Source organism: Castor canadensis, chromosome 11 (genome assembly GCF_047511655.1).
Source record: "Castor canadensis chromosome 11, mCasCan1.hap1v2, whole genome shotgun sequence".
NCBI lineage: Eukaryota > Metazoa > Chordata > Mammalia > Rodentia > Castoridae > Castor > Castor canadensis.
The window spans coordinates 133,662,786-133,682,100 of NC_133396.1; the positions used below are offsets into that span (position 1 = coordinate 133,662,786).

The following is a 19,315-nucleotide window of genomic DNA, read 5'->3' on the forward strand; positions in this document are numbered from 1 at the left end:
CTTCATATAGTTAATTTTTATCCTGTGAGTGCTTTTAGTGATTACATAAAATAGGATTAAGTAATTTTAGATACTGGTGATACAAAATAGAAGTGTGTGATAAACAACTTTTATAATAGAACTTTGAATTGCGATTTGTCTTATGATAGCTAATAGAGGATAATATGTAAAATAATTTCAGATGGTAAAGAGAATGTGGGTGTAGTTCTTTTCCATTCTCCAGGGCCGACATGTTTGAACCAATACAAATTTTGTATTTATTTTGTGTACTTGTTTCGTGATTCTAAAGTTCAGGTATGTTTATATTTTATGTATATATATATATATGTATATATATACATATATATATACATTTATATTTTTATATATGTCTTGAAATAATTTCTTACAGTTACCTTCCATGGTTTGAAGTATATTACAAGCTTCTGAATACTCTGGCAGATTACTTGGCTAAGGAACTTGTAAGTTATATTTTCTCTATTATTTTTGTTAAATATGTATAACATAAAGTTTTAAAGTTTAAGTGTTAAAATGTGCATAATATAAAGTTTACCATTTTAACCATGTTAAATGTGTCACTCTGTGACACTAAGTACATCCACAGTGTTCCCCAACCATCAGAACCACACAACTCTAGAACTTTTCATCTTGACAAACTGAAGCTCTGTCCCCTTTAAACAGTAACTGCCCATTTCCTTCTCCCTTCTTCCTCACAACCACCATTTTACTGAATCTCCCTCTGACTCTATCCACCTCATGTGGCTGGAATTGCACAGTGTTTGTCCTTACACGACTGGCTTACTTCACTTAGATAATGTGTTCAAGGTTCCCATGTTGTAGCATATGTCAGGATTTCCTTCCTTTTTAAGGAATAATATTCTTTTGTATGTATGTGCTATAACTTGTTCATTCATGTGTCAGTGAACACAAATTGTATCCACCTTTTGGCTAATGTGAATAATACTTCTAGGAAGATGGTTGTACAAATATCTCTTCCAGTTCTTACATTCAGTTTTTTTTCATATACCTAGAAGTGTGAATGCTGGGTAATATGGCAATTTTGAGGAACCACCATTTTACATCCCCACCAGCAATGTTATTTGCTTGATATATACCTTACTTATTTAATGAATTTTTCTTTGTTCCAGGAAAATGATTTGAATGAAACTCTCAAATCACTATATAACCACCCAGTACCAAAGGCAAACACTCCTGTCAACTTGAGTGTGGTAAGTGCTTAATTAGTAATTGTCTTTTAGAGACATAACAGTTTCTCACATAAGAACACACCTTCTTGAAACTACCATGTCACCTCTGCTTTCAGGGAAGCTTCAATGATAGTATTAGCATTACTCGGTGATATGATTGTGACTTTTGGCATGTTGTAACTATTATAATTTGACATATTAGTTGTGTATTTTGGTGGTTGTTAAATTGCAGTTAAAAAAACTATCAACAGTAACCAAATCTATGGGGATGTTTTGATTGTAAGGAACATTGATTTTTAAGGTGAAACCCATGCGTAGCAAAATGAATAGTACTTAATAAAAATAGAAAATGTCATAATGACATACAGGATGAAAATTCAGGTAAGAGGTGCCTCATTCTTCCTTGATCCTGTTATGCACCTTCTACAATAATCACAAATCCTGGAAATAGGATTTAAGGTTTGTCAAAACAGCAAGCCTGTGATGAGATATATTATTTACTGTTAGAACTTTGACTTAGCTATGGCATTTATGTCTAAAAACGCATTCATAGTTTTGTGAGTTTGTGTAAATAAACTTCACCGTAAAATGTGGGTATTTTCATTAGTATTCTTTGTTAATTTGTCATACCAAATAGAAATTTAAAATTTATTTATATTGATTTTGTTTCTTCCCAAATAATAACAAATTTCTGTCCCAATAAAGAAGAAAAAACTTAATGATGCAAGAAAAATTTTGAGGGAAGGTAACTTGAACAAAAGATCTTCTGCATTTTTTGGATGATAAGAACATTGTCATTCTTACATTATTTCTTGGGTCATAACATTCTTTCTCCTGAATTGTCTCCTATAGTTTTATTTAATAATAAAACTATACATTATACTGTTCTTTAAATTTCCACTGTCACCACCCTAGCTCAGGTTTTCAGCACTTTGAATTGTCCTTAGGCTAGAGTCTTTCCTTCTGGTCCTTTATTTAAGACTGTCAGATTAAACTTTCTTAAATTCTGTAGAGTCCCCTGCTAAAAAAATTTTTTTTCTTTGAGAATGAAGGTAGAAAAGCTTATTAAGAAAGGACAAAGTTCCCACAGGTGAGGGAATGGACCCGAATGGGTTGTCTGTTAAAAATCATTTGTCATTCCTGTTTTATGTAGAATTTTTCCAAACTTTTGGTCAGGCTTTCAATACCATTAACTTCTTTGCTTTACTCCAACTTTTAATTTTTTGGTCTTACATTTTTTCTTCTTTGATTCTCTACTCTGGCCTCATTGTTCTTTTCAGCTTCTTGAATGAGCATCATGCTTTCCTTTTGCCCTAAAGCCTCTTTGCAGACTGTCTTTAGAAGTAGCTCAGTTTCCAGCTTTGTGAAGCTCTTGCCATGTAGCTTAACATGTCCATTCTTTCCTCTCATGTCTTCTGCCTTATATCTATATCCTCTTTTGCTGTCCACTGGAAAAGTGGAAGCATTTAGTTGTTTTTGGAGATTGGGGAATGGAAAGTCTAGGATCACCTGGAATTTTTAAACTCAAATTTGGGAGTCATCAGCAGATATAGATATACCTGTTTGGAGAACAGATGACAAATAACATACAGAAAAGGCAAAAGTCTATTTGCCCAGAAATGGAAAAAGAAAGGACATCCAGGAAGAATGAGAAAAAAGCCATTAAGGAGAAACTCAGACTTATAAGTCATTGGAGCCAAAAGAATCAAAAGTTTGTGGCCAGTGGTACCTTAGAAGAAAGATCAAGAATTACACGGAAGAATTCTAGATTTTCCAAAAAAAGAAGTCATTTTTCTTTGAAAGCATCACGTTAATAAAGTCATTCTAATACATTGTTAAAGAGCTAAGGAAAATATAGGCACCAAAATAATGGAGGCAGTTACTGTACAATATTAATAAGAAATAAAAATGTACTATTTGTTCACATTTGTTTTATCTTCTTTTTAATTGACATAATAATTGAAGTGGTTTATAGGGCAGAGCGGAATACATGTACACATTGTGCAGTGATCAAATCAGGATAATCACATTTGATCTCTGCTTCTATGAGATCAAGATTTTTAGATTGCACACATGAGTGAAATCATGTGGTTATTTGTCCTTTTGTATCTGCCTTCTCTCACTTAATGTATGTTCTCCAGTTTCATCCATGTTGCTACAAATGATAGGATTTCATTTTTATGGCTGAATAGTCTTATGTACATATACCACATTTAAAAAAATTCATTCATCCATTAAGAGACACTTAGGTTGATTCCGTCTCTTGACCACTATCAGTAGTGCTACAGTGGACACAGGAACACAGCTGTCTCTGCAATGACTGTGGCAATGCAGATGGACAGGCCTCTGTTCCTGTGGTTACACACATAGTGGTGATATTGGTGGACTTGTAGGATAGATCTATTTTAAGTTTTTTGAGGAACTTTCATACTGTTTTCTGTAATGGCTAAATTACATTCCCATCAACAACGTGAAAGAGCTCCTCTGTCTATATTTGTTTACTTTTCTGTCTTTTTATTAACAGCCACTTTACTGGGGGGAGGTGCTTAACACCTTGTGGTTTTGATCTGCATTTCCCTGATGACTGTGTGAAGTTCATTAATAATTTCATTTGCTTTCAACAGCAGATTACTCATTGTGCCCTGTGCTGTACTATCAATGAGTGGCAATTTGGGGACTAGAGCACTTGCCTTCAGTTATTAGTAGGGATTTTAATTTGTGTTATTAGATTAAAATTCATGGTCATGGAAGTATTTATTTTCCTGCAAATAGATAGTTGTCACTAGAATATCAGATTTTTATACAAAGTTGGTATAAAACGTAAGTGACTTTTTTTGAAACTGTATTTTAAAAATCATTCAATATAAACTACATTCTCTACTCACAATATGAAAGATGCTTTCTTTAGCTAAATTTTCTAGTGTGAAATGAACAAATCAGCATATGAAATAACATTTACAATTAACGTTATTCAAGTACTTTTAGTGGATCATATAGCTCCTTGGGTTTGTCTCAAACACATAGGAAATTTTTGTGTAAACTTCCCCCTGGAAAGTAAAGTATTCATTTTTCTCTTATATATTATAAGAACCAAGAGATCTTTATTGCTACTGAGCAAGTTCTGAAAGATCAGCCCTCACTAACACCGGTGAGTTAAGAGAACACTGGCTTTAAAAAAAAAAAATCACTATTAAATTGGGAAAATAATCACCTCTTTCACTATGTCTTTAGGATTTACCACTTTGGGAAATGGTAATTTCACTCTTTTAAAAAATTAATCACTTGGGCTATATTTTCTGTTTATACTCTCTTTATAAAGCATAGTTTTATAAGCTACTATATGATGCGAAACCCATCCAATAAGGTAGTGAGTTAGACCAAATCAGTGCATAAAGTACTTTCACAGCATGAGATTGCTGTCAGAAGACTACCTTGTGGTTTATCTTTCATTGTTCTTCCATCCTGGAAATTATGCATTCTGACTGTGCTAACTGGCCTTGTTCTGAATAGTTCAGCTGTGCTCAATACTGAGTAGAAAGTTTTTTTTCCCAATCTGTAATTATAAAACAGTACTAAGTATATCCATTTTTGATTCAGATTAAAATAATTTTGGAGAGATTAATATGAACAGAAAATAAAACAAGTTTTGGTGATTAAGTCCTACTTTGATTCTGGGTGGTAAAATTTGTGAACATTGTGAGGAATTATAAAGGTATATGTTCAACTTTTAAGTAAGTATTTTACTGAACTTCTGTATTGCTTTGTTCATTAAAGAAGATAATTAATATTTGTTTATTGCGTATATAAGGGTCATATGTTTAGGTTTTAAACATTTAAAATTTATGTTTTGTTGTTGCTTTCTAAATAATATACTTACTGATGTTTATAAACGATACTGATTATGATTTATCATAGCAACTCAATAGTCTTAATAGATTTTGATGTACTCTTGGATTAGCAAGCTTTATTTTTCCAGTCTACCTAAACTAAATATGTTTTAAGAATACACATTTAAATGTATAATCATATTGTATAAAACTCTGATAATGTACTTTTTTGCCTTAAAACTTTCCTCAAGATTCTTATTCCACTTTTGTTCAATTTTGAAGTGAGTTATTTTGGTTAATACCAAGTATTAACCAAATACTTGGTTAATATTTTAACCAAGTATTTAACTTCTTGTGTGAGAAAGTTATTAAAACTCATATAGAGTTGCTATCTCAGTTAAAAGTCTCAAATTCAACGAATCCAGAGTATCCACTTGTGGCATGTATTGATTTAGTTGATGTATTTTTTCTTATTTTTATCCCAGATTATATCATACCAAATGCTAATTCTCCTTTTCTTGTATTTTTCATTCCCACCGACTAGCATTCATACTTCATTGCCCCGGACGTGACTGGACTCCCAACAATACCAGAGAGTGTGAGTTTTGCTTCTTGTTTTTATTATTCTAGTAACATTAAAATTTTATTTCTTTTAGTATCATTGCTCTTTGATTCCTGTGTAGGGAAATAGTATACATTGTAATTATCTGTGGTTTTGAGAAGTAATGAAGAAATACGGAATAATGATGGCATCTCCTTTTCTTTATGCCTCCTTTCTTAATATCTATTGTTGATAATGAAAATTAAGGAAAGTGATGTTAAAAACAATTTCTGTCATTTGGAACAGTTAGGTAGGGTCCTATATATCCAACCACGTCCTGATTGAGGAGATGTCAGAGACCTGGCTCTACTGACGGGAAGAATATCAGCCATGGGAAATGTCTTCACAAAGACAGCAACTTTAGTGAATTGACTCTTGAATTTTAGATTCCTTGTGTATAATTCTGTTTGAATGTTCAGGGTCCTGGTACTTGATTTCCTGATTTTAACTCAAAGTAATAGGTATTTTGTAAGGCTTGAAGGCTATTATAAGAATTTATAAAAATTGTCAAATTTTTCATTTTATTTCTTATCCTATTTGTAGCCATACTAGAAATATTTTTGGTGTTTAGTAATTATTCAGGTTAATATTTTATTGGAAAGTTTACATGGCTAAGTGGAAGTAACAAATTCGTTTTAATGCCCCTTGATAACTGTATGAAAAGGAGATATTCCTTTATATAATTGTTTTTTAACTTCTCTTGGAAAGTTAAAATGAATCAGAAGAAATAATTGAAAAGCAAAGGAAGAATCAATAGGAAAACATAAATAGACTCAAACCAGACTCTTCTGGTTTTCCAAACATATTTTGAAACCTGTGGAATAGTTACTTTCTAAAAGAATATGGATACATATACTTCTTGGTCAGCAAAGGCAGGCGTTAATTTTCTAACATCAAATCAAGGCTTTCAAATCAAAACTAAGGTTTTAGTACCAATAAATCCTATGAAACTCTCTGAAAGGGTTTTTCAGATAACCTCTATCAGAAGACTCTCTCAAATTCCTTTTTCTGTGGATCTGAGACAGATAGACTATCAAAGCTGTCAGGTCTCATAACAGTCCCCAAGTCTTGACTGCTGCCACTGCGGAGGAGGGGTTGTCTCTTAGGTTTTCCTTAGGGACAATAGACTGTCTTGGCTTGTATGACACAGTTCCTTCATGTCAGAGTTTCTGATGCAGTTACTGCTTTCTGTTTTCTCTCCTGTTTACCTTCCTCTTATATTTACTGGCAACAGCTAATAGCTTTACTTAACAAATGTCACATCTTTAAAAGACTTACTTTGACAGGTTTCTTTTGACCACACTGGGGTTTGAACTAAGGGCCCTGCGCTGGCTAAGCAGGGACGGTACCACTTGCGCCCACACTCCCAGCCCACTATGAAACTTTTAAAAAAACAAACATTCTAATGAAAAGCTGTCACTAAGAATACAAATTTTTGCATTGCTAGTAACTTATTTTATAGAAAGTTCTGTTGGAGCAAAGGCATAAATATAAAATAGCATTCAATGTTGAGAAGTAATTTCCAATAAAAAATTATCTTATCTTTGTGTGAAATGTTGTAAACATGATTTTGTACAGGAAGAGTTGACTTGGAAAGTCAAATTAAGAAAATTCCTTCAAATTGAAGGAACAATTGGATTTCCTGTTTTCTTGTCTCAAGCATTTAGCGAGATCATTAGCCACCCAGTTCTACAGTTTCAGTGTATTATCATATCATACTCAGTTGTTGCTGTCTGAAATGCTTTTTTATATTGCATAAAACTAAAAATAAGTACTAAAAAGAATAGGACTTAAAAATCAAAGTTAACGTAGCTCATCCCAATTTTGTTCTTATGCAAGGGAAGTGTTAAATTGAGGAATCAGTTTAGAACATTGCCAGATTACATTTGGTTGTAGCAGCATAAAGCAAGCCTAATGTGCATATAAACCAGAGACTTTCCTTTATAAAGGACTATAGGGAGTTGGGTGCCCATGGTCCATACCTGAAATCCTAGCTCCTTGAAAGGCTGAGATTGGAAGGATCTCATTTTGAGGCCAGTCCAGGCAAAAATTCAGAGATAGATCCTCGTTTCAATGGAAAAAGGCTAGGCATGGTATCCTAGCTTCTCTTCATACTGCTAATAACTTGAAAGTCAAAGTAGCATTTTTTATAAATCACATGTTTTATGACACTCACTAAATCCCATTGATGGAGAGAAGCATAGATAGAAGTCTGGGCTGGCCTGGGCAAAAAAGTGAGACCCTATCTCCAAAATAATTAGAGTAAAAAGGACTGGAAGTGTGGCACCTGCCTAGCAAGTGCCAACCCCTGAACTCAAGCCCTAGTGTAACCAAAAACAAAACAAACAAAAACCCCAAAGGACTGCTTATCTTTTGGGTACCTTGTGTCTAGCACATGCATCAGGCAAACATGAAAAATTCAAGAGCAGCAGTTTCTCAAACATCAGTATATGCAAAAAGCAACAGGAGAAGGAGTATTTATTTGTTTTAAAATGAGATTTTTGGGACTATACCCTAAAGATAATATTTCTGTAGGTCTAGGTTGGGGCCAGGAAATCAGCTTTTCAAATACTTGGGGTTGGGGGTGAAGGGAGGCTGGGAAACAAGCGCTCCTGTGATTATTCTCTGAGAAGCACTTTTGTGGAGGGTTATGCTTTAAATAATAATAGAACATGACATGCTTCATGTGGAGGCAGAATAGTATTAAATGTAATTATTTTAATGAAAGCCACTTTTCATCATAGCATCCCGTTAAGATTTTTTGGCAAATGTATAAAATGTTTTCCTTCATATGCATGTGAGCTGCAAGTTACACAGTTATTTTTTGCTTGCATAGAGAAATCTTACAGAGTATTTTGTGGCTGTGGATGTGAACAATATGTTGCAACTGTATGCCAGCATGCTGCACGAAAGGCGCATCATTATTACCTCCAGCAAATTAAGCACTGTAAGTACTTCACACTTCTCCTTTTAAGTAGCATGTATTGAGTGCTTCACAAAAAGACCTAAAAACCTCTGCAGATTTAGAAATGTGCCATGTGTACTCAGGACACAATATCTACATACTTTTTAAATATATGGTTTTAATCTGGCTCTTGAAGTACAAAAGTCTGATTTATAGAAGGCCTTCTCAGATGCATTAAGTCAGGTTAATTATTTTTTTCTTATCAGGAGATGAGTTTTTTTTTTTTTTTCTCTTTTTAACTCTCCGGAGTTCATTTTAGTGCCTTCTATCACATAAAGAATTCTTAAGAGCTATTATGAGATCTTTATTATTCACTTGTGGCTTTTTCCATTGGAGCTACTTGAAAGAAATCAAGGGGCCATGATAATAGCTGCTATCCTAACCTGGTAATAGGTAGATTCATTTTTGTTGCCTAGTGGTGGTTTGGGAGTAGATTCTATAATAGTTCTGATGTGGAGGAGCTCTTCACACTGATAATAACTTAAAAGTCAAAGTACCATTTTTTATAAATCACAGGTTTTATGACACTCACTAAAATGTTCTTTTGGAAGGTCTTCATTACTGTAGTAAAGGCAGAGAGAAAAGAAGGATTTTTCTTGGGTCATGGAAAAAGATTCAAAAGTATTTTGCTAGATTTCATCATTTTTCTCCATTAAACATAAAAATTTATTATTTCCAGCTTTTAAATTTTATTATAAATTTAAGTAAAATTTTGTGTAATCTATGAAATATTAAAAAACCATTACTCAATATTGCATGAATTTTCTTCCCCACAAGATTTTTTTAGTTGATAAAAATAAAACCACACTTTTAATATTTTATTCTCTTCTAGTACTTTAGCATTTTAAAGTACAAGGAGCTTTAGGATTTCTCTAGGATATCTATTTAGTATTTAATAGTGAGAGAAGTATTTTCAGAGAAGTTAAATTGGCTACCATAGGCCAACTAGTTGAAGATAGGCCATGTGAAGCTAGGTCTCCTGATTATATATTTTGGGTTATTTCCATTACTTTGTAATTGAATTAGTATAATTTTAAGATTTTGAATATTTAATATTGATATACTCACTTCCCCCATCAAAAATACATATTGAAAAATATATATATTTAAGAAATACGGATGTAGAAGTAAGGAGGCAAAGTCAAAGAGTAATTATTTGTTTTTTTCTTATACATCTTAAAGAGGTGTTGACAAAATTCAGTCTGAATCATTTGGTACTTTTATATTTACTATTCTGCTATTTTTTAATATACTACCAAAGTAAAACCTTTCTTCATTTTTACCTTCTTCCTTCTCCTCATATTTAAAATATGATATTTTCAAAATTATAAAGGATATTTCTATAGGGATTTTTGTCCTCAAGATTGATGATTGTACAAACTGGGTAGGGTGCTTCATGACTGCAGTCCTTACTACTTGGTAGGTAGAGGTAGAAGGGTTGTGTATTGAGGCCAGACCCTGCAAAAACTTAGTGAGATCCCACTTCAACCAAACAAAAGGTGGTGTGGTGGTACATCCTGTCATCCCAGCTATGCAGGAAGCATAAATAGGAGGATTACTGTCTAGGCTGGCTAGACATAAATAGAGACCCTATGGAAGAGCACCTGCCTAGCAAGCGCAAGGCCCTGAGTTCAAACCCTAATGCTGCAAAAAAGAAAAAAGGATTGTGCAAACTATAGTGTAGGCCTAGGAACCAATTCATGGGACAAACATTTATTAGGCACATATTGTGTGCCAGGTGCTATGAATTTCACAGTCAGCAGAACAAAGTTCAAGCAATTTTGATGCTTTTATATATGAAGCTGGCATGAAATAAGGCAATGATCAAATGAATAGCTATCATGTGTCATGACTATGAGTACCAAGGAGTTAAAGGATAAAGTGAGTGTGTGCAGAGTTGAAAGTGAGGGGCAGGTTTCTGTTTTACATAAAGTGATTATGGGAGGAAGGTCTCTCTAATGAGGTAGAATTCAAACATCTGAAGAAAGTGAGGGAGTGAGCTATGTGAATGAAGTAGAAGCTACTCTGTTTAGGAAAACAGTAGAAATAAATTTGAGCATATGTTTTTGAAAAATATTGGTATCTTTATTTTAATTTATATCCCTCTCTTAATGGTGGGGAAACCTCTCTTTGGCTTAGTTTCTTTGTATATAAAGTGAGAAAAATATCAGCCTTTATCTCCTAGGATTGCTATAAAGATTAAGGAGACATACACATTTACGTGGAGTGCTTAGAATTGTGTGTGTATAGGATGAATGGTCAGTGATTAGTAACAGTTTTATAATAGTCTAGACCTGTAATTTAAAGCAAAAATTTAACATGACTATACTTTAATATAATGTTTAAATAAAAACCAAGTGGTTATAAAACTTGGTATTATCCAGGAGTTGTTTCCTCTGTTCAAGGTCAAGTTAATACCAATTGTTTATGATAATTCATGAAAACATTTTAGCGATGTCATCTCTAAGGTACCAGCTCTGTTTTGGTTCAGCCTCTGGGAGCAGTAGGGCTGATAAAATAAACATAATTCAAGTTCTCTTTCATGATCTTCTTACCCTTCTTCTGTGGAGGCCGCTGCTTTACTTAAATCTATCTTGAACAGTTCTCTTATATGTGCAGCAAATATAAATATATATGCTATAAATTCCATGCATAGTAACATTTAAAAAGGTCAAAGTCAAGTATCATAACATAAATCAGAGGCAAACTACTTTTCAAAAAGACTTTAATGAAATCTCTGAAACACCCAAAGAAAAAAAATTGCCAATGAATTGACTTGGTTTTTAGATTTTCACATTCTTACATTTTTATATGACTTAGAGACTAATGTACTTAATTTTAATGCAAGAAGTGTGTTTTATACTTTGTCTTTTAAATCCCCAAATTTTAATTCTTCTAAGAACATGTATAAGTTTTTAACATTCATAATTCAGTCACCATTTTAGGAATTTTGTTTGCCTTAGTTATTTACTGTTTGACAATCATAATTTTTCATAACTATTCTAAAATGCTAGCTTGCTGGGGTTATTCATGGCAGTTCTGTACTAGGAATCAGTTTATTCGAGGGTCCCTTTCTTCAGGTGCCATTTGTAGCTAAAAATAATTTGTAACCTTTATAAAGGTAAACTTTAAAATAAAAAATAGTTTTAAGATATGTAAGCAAAAAATATCAAGATTATATTATGTTTTAAATTTTTTAATGGGTTTTCCTCTCATTTGTTTGAGTGGGACCCATTACTATATTTTTACGCATTTGAGTTTAATGAATTAGACATCATCAGTTTTATCTTTATTCTTTGATTCATACATCATCAAGCAAACATGGAATGGTTTCTGGCAAACATGCATGTTGATTTTATGCATACTGTGGGCAAGGCTTAGATATTTCACCTCCAAGTGAATAGTAGACTATAAGAACATCATATCAGAGTCGCATATATTCAAAGCAAAGGAATAAATCATGATATTACAAGGTTGTATCAGTTGACTTATTACTTCTTTGTGACCATAAGAAGGAAGGACTGCTGCTTAAAGCCATGTCATCGGTTCTCAAATCAGTCAGGCATGACGCCTTGTCATATGCCTCTGTAATTGTACCTCACCAGACTTTCTATAACTAGTCAGCTGGGGCTGTGCATTTTGTCTCAAACACCCGGCTGGCTAGCATCTGACAGGAGCTTTCTCATCATCCTGTCAGTAATATGTTAACTAGAGTGTATCTTTGTGGCTTGTAGGAACAGGTAGAAGGGAATGCTTCTCCTTAAAGCAGATGTCTAAATGTTAGCTACTACTTTGACCAACATTTAGTTAGTAAATATCATCTTCTTAAAGTCTGTGAGCGCATTAGTTACAGAGATTTAATTGTGTAAGTGCTTATTATTTCTGGAATATTTAGAGCAAGCAGTATGTTGTGAAAATTGGAATTGTATTTATAAACTATAATTTCTTCCTTTGATATAGTTGCCCCCAGGCGTTTAAACATATGCTTTTCTCTCCCTTTCTCATTAATTCCATCAAGGGCAGATGCAAAAAGAAATCTTGTGATCTCTGGAAAATCAGCTATTAAAACGTAGATTTTATAGGTTTAGTCAGACTAAAGAGGAGTCCAGAGGATTTTAACCTCTCCATCTGGATTACATGTTTTCTTGGTTTGTCTTCTAATAGTACCACCTGTATCAGCACTTAATCCAAAACCTGAAGCCCAGAGAATCTTTCTGGAGATTAAGAGTTGAACAGTTGGTGAGAGAACAAAGGGTGCCAGGACTGCTTGCTAGTTAGGTTACTGAAGTGTATTTTTGCCCCTGTGTGTTTTTAAGGCTACAGCAGAATGGTGCAGTTAAAAAATGTTACCAGGACCTTTCCTAGAGATAATCTTGGAATCATTTTTAGATTTTTAATTTTTCCCTTCAAACTCATAATAACCAATTAAGCCAGTTGAAACTGTAGACAATGATTCTGCTTACCAGTGTGTTATTTGACCTGCATATTGCTGTTCTGAACATTGTATTTTTGTCCAGTGCTAAGTGAATGTGACTGGAGTGTGGAGATGGGACTGTTGATGTCTTTATGAAATGGTTTGTACTTTCTGCTCTTGGAGCTAAAAGCTCTGTTTTCTATGGAAATCAGCACTGTTTGTGGCTTATAGTTTAGTCATTTGTCAAGGGGTGTGTGTGTGTGTGTGTGTGTGTGTATATGGTGTAAAATCCAGACAACATTGTTTTAAGTTACTCCGCTCTATTTTTTTCATCTTTTTCATTTTTATTAGGATATATCCGTTGTACAGGGGGGAGGCCCTGTGATAATTCCAAATAGCCTTAAGTCATTTGTCTTCTAAAAGTAAGCAATTGGCTTTGAATTCGTAAAGCAGAATTTTGTTGTAACAGCCATGGAATTATCAAGGAGGCATATTGAATTATGCTTTAAGTTCTGTAAACTCTCTTCCTACAACTCTGATCACCACATAAATCATCTTGAACAATTTCAGTTTACTGATGTATTTTCTATATTGAATGATGACTTAATTTTGTGCTGTTAATGATTATCAATATTAAATATAAGAAAAAAATATATTCTTGTTTCTTTGGTAAAATTGCAGCTCAGAGTAATGTGTTTCTTTAAAATGTGCCCTCTGTATTTATATTTGTTTTTACGTGCTATAGATGGGTTTTGTTTTTTTTTTCACTTTGCAGTTTGACATGTTTTGGTAAGTTTCCTTAGGATTTAAGATGCAATTTAACTCATCGTGGATATTTCACTCAACATTTCCAACTGAATTTACCATTTTCTTCATAATCTCCTTCTCCTACTATGCAGGACTGTTTGGGTGAATGGCCCTCCCTGTCTTCCCCATCTGAGTCCTATAGATTCTACCTCGTTATTGCTTTCTTCTCTGAGCCCTACTCTCCGTTCCAGCTACCCACTGCCGTAGTCAGGCAGCAGCAGTCACTCTCCACAGATACTCTTTATATCATATTTACTGAAGGCTAGTATTATCTCCATTTGCATGTAATCACGATAGCTGTTAGTATCGTATATTATAGTGCACACTATGAGCTGGTCACCTTTATTAGCAATTTATTTAAACGGATCTAATTATCCCTTTCTATATGATAAGTACTGGTGTTATTCACAGTAGACAGATGAAGAAGAGGACTTTGAAACTTGTAGGATGCTAGCTGACCAAGCCCAGAGAACAGCTATAGTCTGCCTGACTCCAAAGCATGTACTCTCAATCTTTATGCAGTTTTTGCATATAACTGTCTCATAAAACCAAATTCATCTGTACCTTCTGGCCTGCTAACAAGCTTCAATTTGTCTTTGCAAGACTAGTCAATTCGCCCTCAATTCTCACATTGCTACCTTTCTCTCAGTTTTAAACTTCTTTTAGTGCTGATATTTATCTTCTGTTTGAACCTCCCATTTATTACCCTTTGGGCTCATTCTATATTAAATCACTCAATACTTCAGAATTTGAAGCACCCATTGAATACCTATTGCCTGCAAATCTCCTTAATTTGGCATTAAAACCTATCCATTATCTAACCCCAAACTTTTGCTCCTAAATCTTTCACTACTTACTTCTAGTCTGCTTGGGCCTCTAGAGAGTAAACTCCGCAGAACAGATTTCTTATCAGAGTAAGTCACTGTAATATATCTGGGTCTTAGGAAAGGGATGATGCATGGAAGGCTTTTAACAAAGCATTTTTCAGTGAGTGGATGAAGTGACACTCTTTGTTCTTCTTGATCCCATCTGCTTGCCTCTGAATGTTTTTCAAAATCTGTTTTGCTTTTCAGAAGCCTAGAAATTATAACTCCTGTAACATCTTTTATCCCTGAACTATAGAACTAACCATACACTTTCTCATATTAAAATCATTAGTTAAATTGAGCTCTTTTATTAGATCTTCATCTTTTTAGAAGTTAAAAATTAATGAAATTGCCAGACATCAGTGGCCCATGCCTGTAATCCTAGCTATTCAGGAGACAAAGATCAGGAGGATTACAGTTTGAGGCCAGGCCAAAAAAAATAAAAGGGTAAGACCCTATCTCAAAAATGCCCAACCCAAAAAGGGGCTGGAGGAATGTCTCAAGTTGTAGAGCGCCTGCCTTGCAAGTGTGAAACCCTGAGTTCAAACCCCAGTATCACCAAAAATAGAAGTGTGCTTGGATGTCACATGTGTGGTGCTGGGAAGCTGTTCACAGACCTTTGGGGAAGCTGTTCACAGGGGTTGTCTCAATGTCTTTCAAAAGCAATCCAGGGAAGCTGGGGGCCCCTCACTATACCTAGCAATTGTCCTCTGCACTAATCAGGTGCAGGAGACCCCTCTGTGCTACAGGAGCTAGGTACTGGAAAGGCTCAAAGTGCTACAGGAGCTAGAGGTAGTCTGCTTAAAACTGCCTAAGGTGGAGCAGTTGTTGAGAAACCTCTGGATGCTAGAACCTGCAGCAGTGGGCATTAAAGAAACTGCCCACTCCACAGGAGCCTGGAGGCCATGAGTAGTACAGGAGCTGTGCCCTGGGGACGCTGCCCATGCAGCAGAAGCCAGCCCTTGACAAGTGGCAGGCTTGCAGGATACTGCAGAGTGAACAAACTGGGACTAGGAGCCAAAAACCCTGTCTTCCTGCGATGTCTCAGCAGTGTCCTCTCCTAACAAGGACTAACATCATGCCAACTGCTCAAAGGAAATATACCTAAAAATGTCCAGATCCACTTTCATCAGTCAGACAATGGCAGGTAAGTTTGAAACTAAGAGTCAATAAATTGAATACCTATGTAATATCTACCTTGGATACTCAGCTTCCTGCTGCATCCTTCTTCACACATTTAAATTCTGGTACAGTAAACAAAGCTATATATTTTTTCTAATGAGATTCGGCCATTTATTTTTACAAATGTAAAAATATTTCATATTTTTATCCTTTCCCCCGAAATAAGAAGAAGCACAGCCTGTTTCTGTAACTGATCATAATTCATACGGATGAATAGAGAATCCTCTATTACCTATCCCATATTTCTTTCATCCTCAGTCATAACCTCAGCTGGTTGGGGCTTTTACTTTGTATAATGACACAGACTTTGAGTCTTAAACAGTTCTGATTTTTTTGTTGTTGCTGTAGTTTTCCATTAACTTTTATTATTAGGCAAGGAAGTATCAAGAGTTACCATGGAGAATCTCCTGGTTTCAGACACAGTCCTTGTTGCCACCATTGTGTAGAAGCAACTCAGCTTCCCTTTGGTTATTAAGGTCAATCACTCCAGCCAGTAATTGACCTCCCTTTTTTTGCCTATTGATTTGGTGTCATGTGGGCCCAAACAGCCATGTGGCAGTCTCATCCTCCATCTCCAGCAGAAGTAGTCTCTGCTAAATGGGAGAATGTTAAAAAAAATAAACACCTAGAAAGAAAGGAAAACCTGTCCTTTGAAGGAACACTTGACATTTGGTAGAGCTTTGCAAAGATAGGTTATATGAGTATAGGTTTTTTGTGTGCGTTGGTAAAGATTATTATTTGCAAGGTACATCTACTGAGAATTTCAAAGTAAAGAATTTGTGGGGCTATGGTGATATTAATAGTATGGTGGTCAATGTAATAAGAACTCTAATGACAGGAAATGTAGGAGGCAGAGTGGAAGATTAGAGTTGACTTACATATCATCCGATTCTTCAAAGGAATTTCTCTCATGTCTAGGAAATACATGATTAATGTATCACTATGTGTGTATAGAGAGACCGAAGGCAAAGAGCAATCATAGTATTCAGTCCAGGTGTGGAGAGAAATGGTGCCCAGAACATGAAGACCCATGTTTGAAGTAAGGGTTGGGATTTATTCTAACATGTGTTGGAGAGGCAAAGGAGGAGCATGGTATGGCTAGTTTTGTTTTGGGGAAGAGAGCAATGGTAGCATCATAAAAGGAGAAATGAAGTAGGAAAAATCTAACTTCCAAGACAGCAGTTAAAGGACTGTTCCAGTAATAAAAACCAGGGATGGTGAGCTCCCAAACTTCAGTGATAACCACAAGAGGGAGGTGAGTTTGGGTTTTAGGAACATGTCTAAGGGAAAGTCTGTTGGATATAGTGTCTGCTTGAGAGTAGATAAGGAGAGAGGAAAGTGTAGAATGGCACACATAGGACAAATCTTCACCATTATTTAGTATCTGCTTCATATGCAGATGTCATTTGCTATGAGTAAGATTTCACTTTGTAACTATGTCTGCACACACATATATATATATACATGATAGATATATGTTTATATATACATGTGTACAGTTACATATATGTGGTATATATGCATGCTAATATACACATGCATGTTGAACATGTGAAGGAATTTTATAGTATATAATTTTAATATTGTAATGTAATATATGTATATTAAGTGAGAATTATTTATTCTCATTTAATTATATGATATGTGATCCATAAGCTATTAGATCTATTGATTCTGCTTACGTAGATTTAGAAGTTTCTTTGGAATTATTTTGTTATTATGATGATCTTTTCTTTCAGTTGCTTGTGACTTGCAGTCAGTTGTATTGTGTTCCTGATAAGAGATATTTTAAATTGTGATTTTTCTAAAATGGCTAACAGTTAAAGAGTAGCTTAAGTTATTGGATTTTGTTCATTGGCTATTTGATAGCATGTCTGAAAATATGTGATTATGTTAATAATGCCTTCTAAAATCAGAGATTTTTGTTTCAGTCCTGAGAGCTCAACCAGTAGCACCAGGTGACTTCACATAAGCCATTTAATTTCTTATACTCTGAAGTTGCTTGTTTGAAAAATGAAGGAATTGAATAAGAACTATCTCTTGGGTCTTTTCAGTTGCTAAATTTAGTGACTCTTCTATTGTATGGTTTATTTTTTTTAAATCACCAAATTATGTAATTTTTGTATAATCCATGTGAGTATCTTGACTCAGTCTACTAGAATGTAATCTAGAGGTTTGAGAGGAGAGAAAAAGGCATATTTGAGGAATGTGGTAGTGTTAGACTTCCTAATTTTAGTGGAAAAGTAGATGGGCCTTCTGCAGGAAAAACAAACTGATATTTAATTGTCTGCGTGGGAACTAGAAAGCAGTAAACTTAGTAATAGGAATGATTGTGTGTGTGTGTGTTTGAGGGCAATGGCATTTATGTATGATGTGACAGTTACAGAAATCCAAAGACATGAGAAGAGTCTGGTGTGACAGCAATAGTGATATGGAGCAGGCAAGCAGAGTATAAGTTCCTTGAAGGCAGAGAGTTTTGTCCATTTTAATCATAGCCCCACCCAATAATGCTTGGTACATGTTTAGTGTCCCATCCACTAACTATATGTGATCCTTGGCAATTGGTGTAACCTTTCCTCAGTTTTCCCATCTCTAATATGAATGAATGAATATATGAAGGAAGAAAGCAACAAGAAAAACTTAGAATCATTTGGGTATAAAAATTTAATAAGCCAGTGACCAGATGTGAGATGACTGTCACTTTTCCAAAGGGTGTGGCTATGATGAAAAGAGGGGAAAGTGAATGTTGAGGAGTGATGTGCCAGAATTTACCATCTACCAAGGCCTGGCCTGGATATGTCCTTCCAAAATTCATGTGTTGAAACTTTATTGCCAATGGGACAGTAGTAAGAGGTGGGGCGTTGATGGTGTGGTTAAATCATAAGGGCAGAGCCCTCCTTAAAGGGATTAGTGACCTTATGAAAGAGATAGAAGGGAGCTATTGCCTCCTCCATCACACCATGTAAGGACATAGCAATAAAGGCCATCCATGGAGCAGAGAATGAGCCCTCAGCAAATGGTGAATCTACCAGCCAGTGCCTTGATCTTCCCAGTCTCCAGCTCTGTGATAAATAAGCTTCTATTGTTTATAGATTACCTAGTCAAAGCCATTTTGCTTTAGCAGTCTTAATGGACTAACATATCATAACAGAGCAAAGGAAGAGAGTGAAAGGTAAAATTATAGTTTAAGAAGTCATTTAAAAAGAAGAAAAACATTTTAGTTTTATAAGCAACTGCCAAACTGTCCTTTAAAGTGGCTCTGCCATTTTGCATTCCTACCAGAAGTGAACAAGAATTCCTGTTTTTCCACACCCTCATGAACATTTGGTGATGTTAATATTCTGTGTTTTGGGCATCCTAATAGATCCATGGCAGTATCTCATTGTTGCTTGAATTTGTGTTTCTGCGATGACATATGATGTCATCTTTTCATGTGCTTATATGT

At 34.8% G+C, this 19,315-nt stretch overlaps 1 protein-coding gene across 16 annotated transcripts in view; it reads left to right on the plus strand.

Annotated features, from left to right (window-relative positions):
- Dennd1b (DENN domain containing 1B) overlaps nucleotides 1-19,315 on the plus strand; it is a 231,054-nt gene that overhangs the window by 112,251 nt on the left and 99,488 nt on the right. For 12 of the 16 annotated variants that reach the window (XM_074048718.1, XM_074048714.1, XM_074048704.1 and 9 more), the window contains 5 exons: nucleotides 392-461; nucleotides 1,149-1,229; nucleotides 4,297-4,356; nucleotides 5,580-5,633; nucleotides 8,473-8,583. In XM_074048718.1, the coding sequence (XP_073904819.1) occupies nucleotides 392-461; nucleotides 1,149-1,229; nucleotides 4,297-4,356; nucleotides 5,580-5,633; nucleotides 8,473-8,583 (376 nt within the window). The remainder of the gene's footprint in view (nucleotides 1-391; nucleotides 462-1,148; nucleotides 1,230-4,296; nucleotides 4,357-5,579; nucleotides 5,634-8,472; nucleotides 8,584-19,315) is intronic. The other 4 variants (XM_074048705.1, XM_074048707.1, XM_074048709.1 and 1 more) reach the window with 3 other exon arrangements.